Source organism: Blastocystis sp. subtype 4, assembly GCF_000743755.1.
Source record: "Blastocystis sp. subtype 4 strain WR1 chromosome Unknown seqid_0737, whole genome shotgun sequence".
Lineage (NCBI taxonomy): Eukaryota > Bigyra > Opalinata > Blastocystidae > Blastocystis > Blastocystis sp. subtype 4.
In genome coordinates this window covers 1-1,174 of record NW_014568810.1, presented here as the reverse complement: position 1 = coordinate 1,174, position 1,174 = coordinate 1, and the positions used below count along the sequence as shown (strand labels likewise).

The following is a 1,174-nucleotide window of genomic DNA, read 5'->3' as shown; positions in this document are numbered from 1 at the left end:
TTCATCATTCATCCAATCATTCATACTCTCAAATACTATCCAACGACAATCACAGAATGCAACACATCCCATTTCAAGAGTAATAAGAGATGGAAGATTAGAAATACTGAATGACTTGCTTCTTCTTCCAACATTTCCTTGAATCAAAATGGAATTAATATTATTAGAAATCTGTTGCATTTGATCCATTCTTGATATCCAGAATATTGATTGATGAAGTGACAGTAGGTGTTCAGATGGGGTTACAATACTATTCTTTGTAACAATATACTCAAGAGCATCATCTATTGTTTCTACAATTAATCAATCCTACTTGTACAACTCAGTTCTATTGTATTAACAAATGATCCTCTCAATTGTATTCCATGTTCAGTGAGTGATGGAATGTCTAATTCAAATTCAATCATCAATCATCACTCTCCAATTGTACTTTGCCTATATGATAGAAATTGTAATTATCTCCTTTGATCATTGATAGAGAAGGAAGATCTAATCAATCAATCATCACCATCATTCATACTCTTCATTATCAATTCATTTGATTCAACAGTATCATTATCACTACCAAGAGCCCATTCTCCAAGAGTGATGGATTGAAGTCGAGTCAGATCTCATTCATCAGTCATTCAATCATTCATACTCTCAAATACTATCCAACGACACTCAGAGAATACATAATCATCCAATTGAATGGATATCAGAGAAGAAAGATTCTTCAATTCAAATGATTCATAGAACTCGAATGATCTGTATTCAATGTGGATTTGTTTCAATTGATCACAATTCATTATCAAACATTTGCTTTCTTCTCGATTTTCATAATCTAGAGTGAAGCTATCATATTTAATGGTCACACTCTCCAATTCATTCAATCCATCAATCACAAATCGATTCACATTCTTAAAACAATCATTTGCAATGTCCATTCGTTTCACTGATATCAATGAATTGTTCAATATCAATGATGATATATCAGGATTGATATTATCAATAATCAGAGGTTCAATACAACTAGTAATAATCAATTCACAATCATCATAATACATAACAACATCATCATCACTATCAATATCAACATCATTAACATCAATAATAACATCATCTTTGAATAGTCCTTCATATTCAATCATTCCATTTCGATCATACAATAATCCATATCCATTCTTCAATCCAT

The 1,174-nt window shown here is 31.0% G+C and overlaps 1 protein-coding gene across 1 annotated transcript; it reads right to left on the bottom strand.

The window, feature by feature from the left end:
• Positions 1–406: 406 nt before the first annotated feature.
• JH06_5571 (hypothetical protein) lies at positions 407–1,130 on the bottom strand (the record flags this gene model as incomplete). The annotated part of the gene is made up of 4 exons (XM_014669273.1): positions 407–489; positions 521–610; positions 641–1,011; positions 1,045–1,130. 4 exons carry the CDS (start codon positions 1,128–1,130, stop codon positions 407–409), a joined length of 630 nt encoding a protein of 209 aa, XP_014524759.1.
• Between the last annotated feature and the right edge of the window lie 44 nt (positions 1,131–1,174).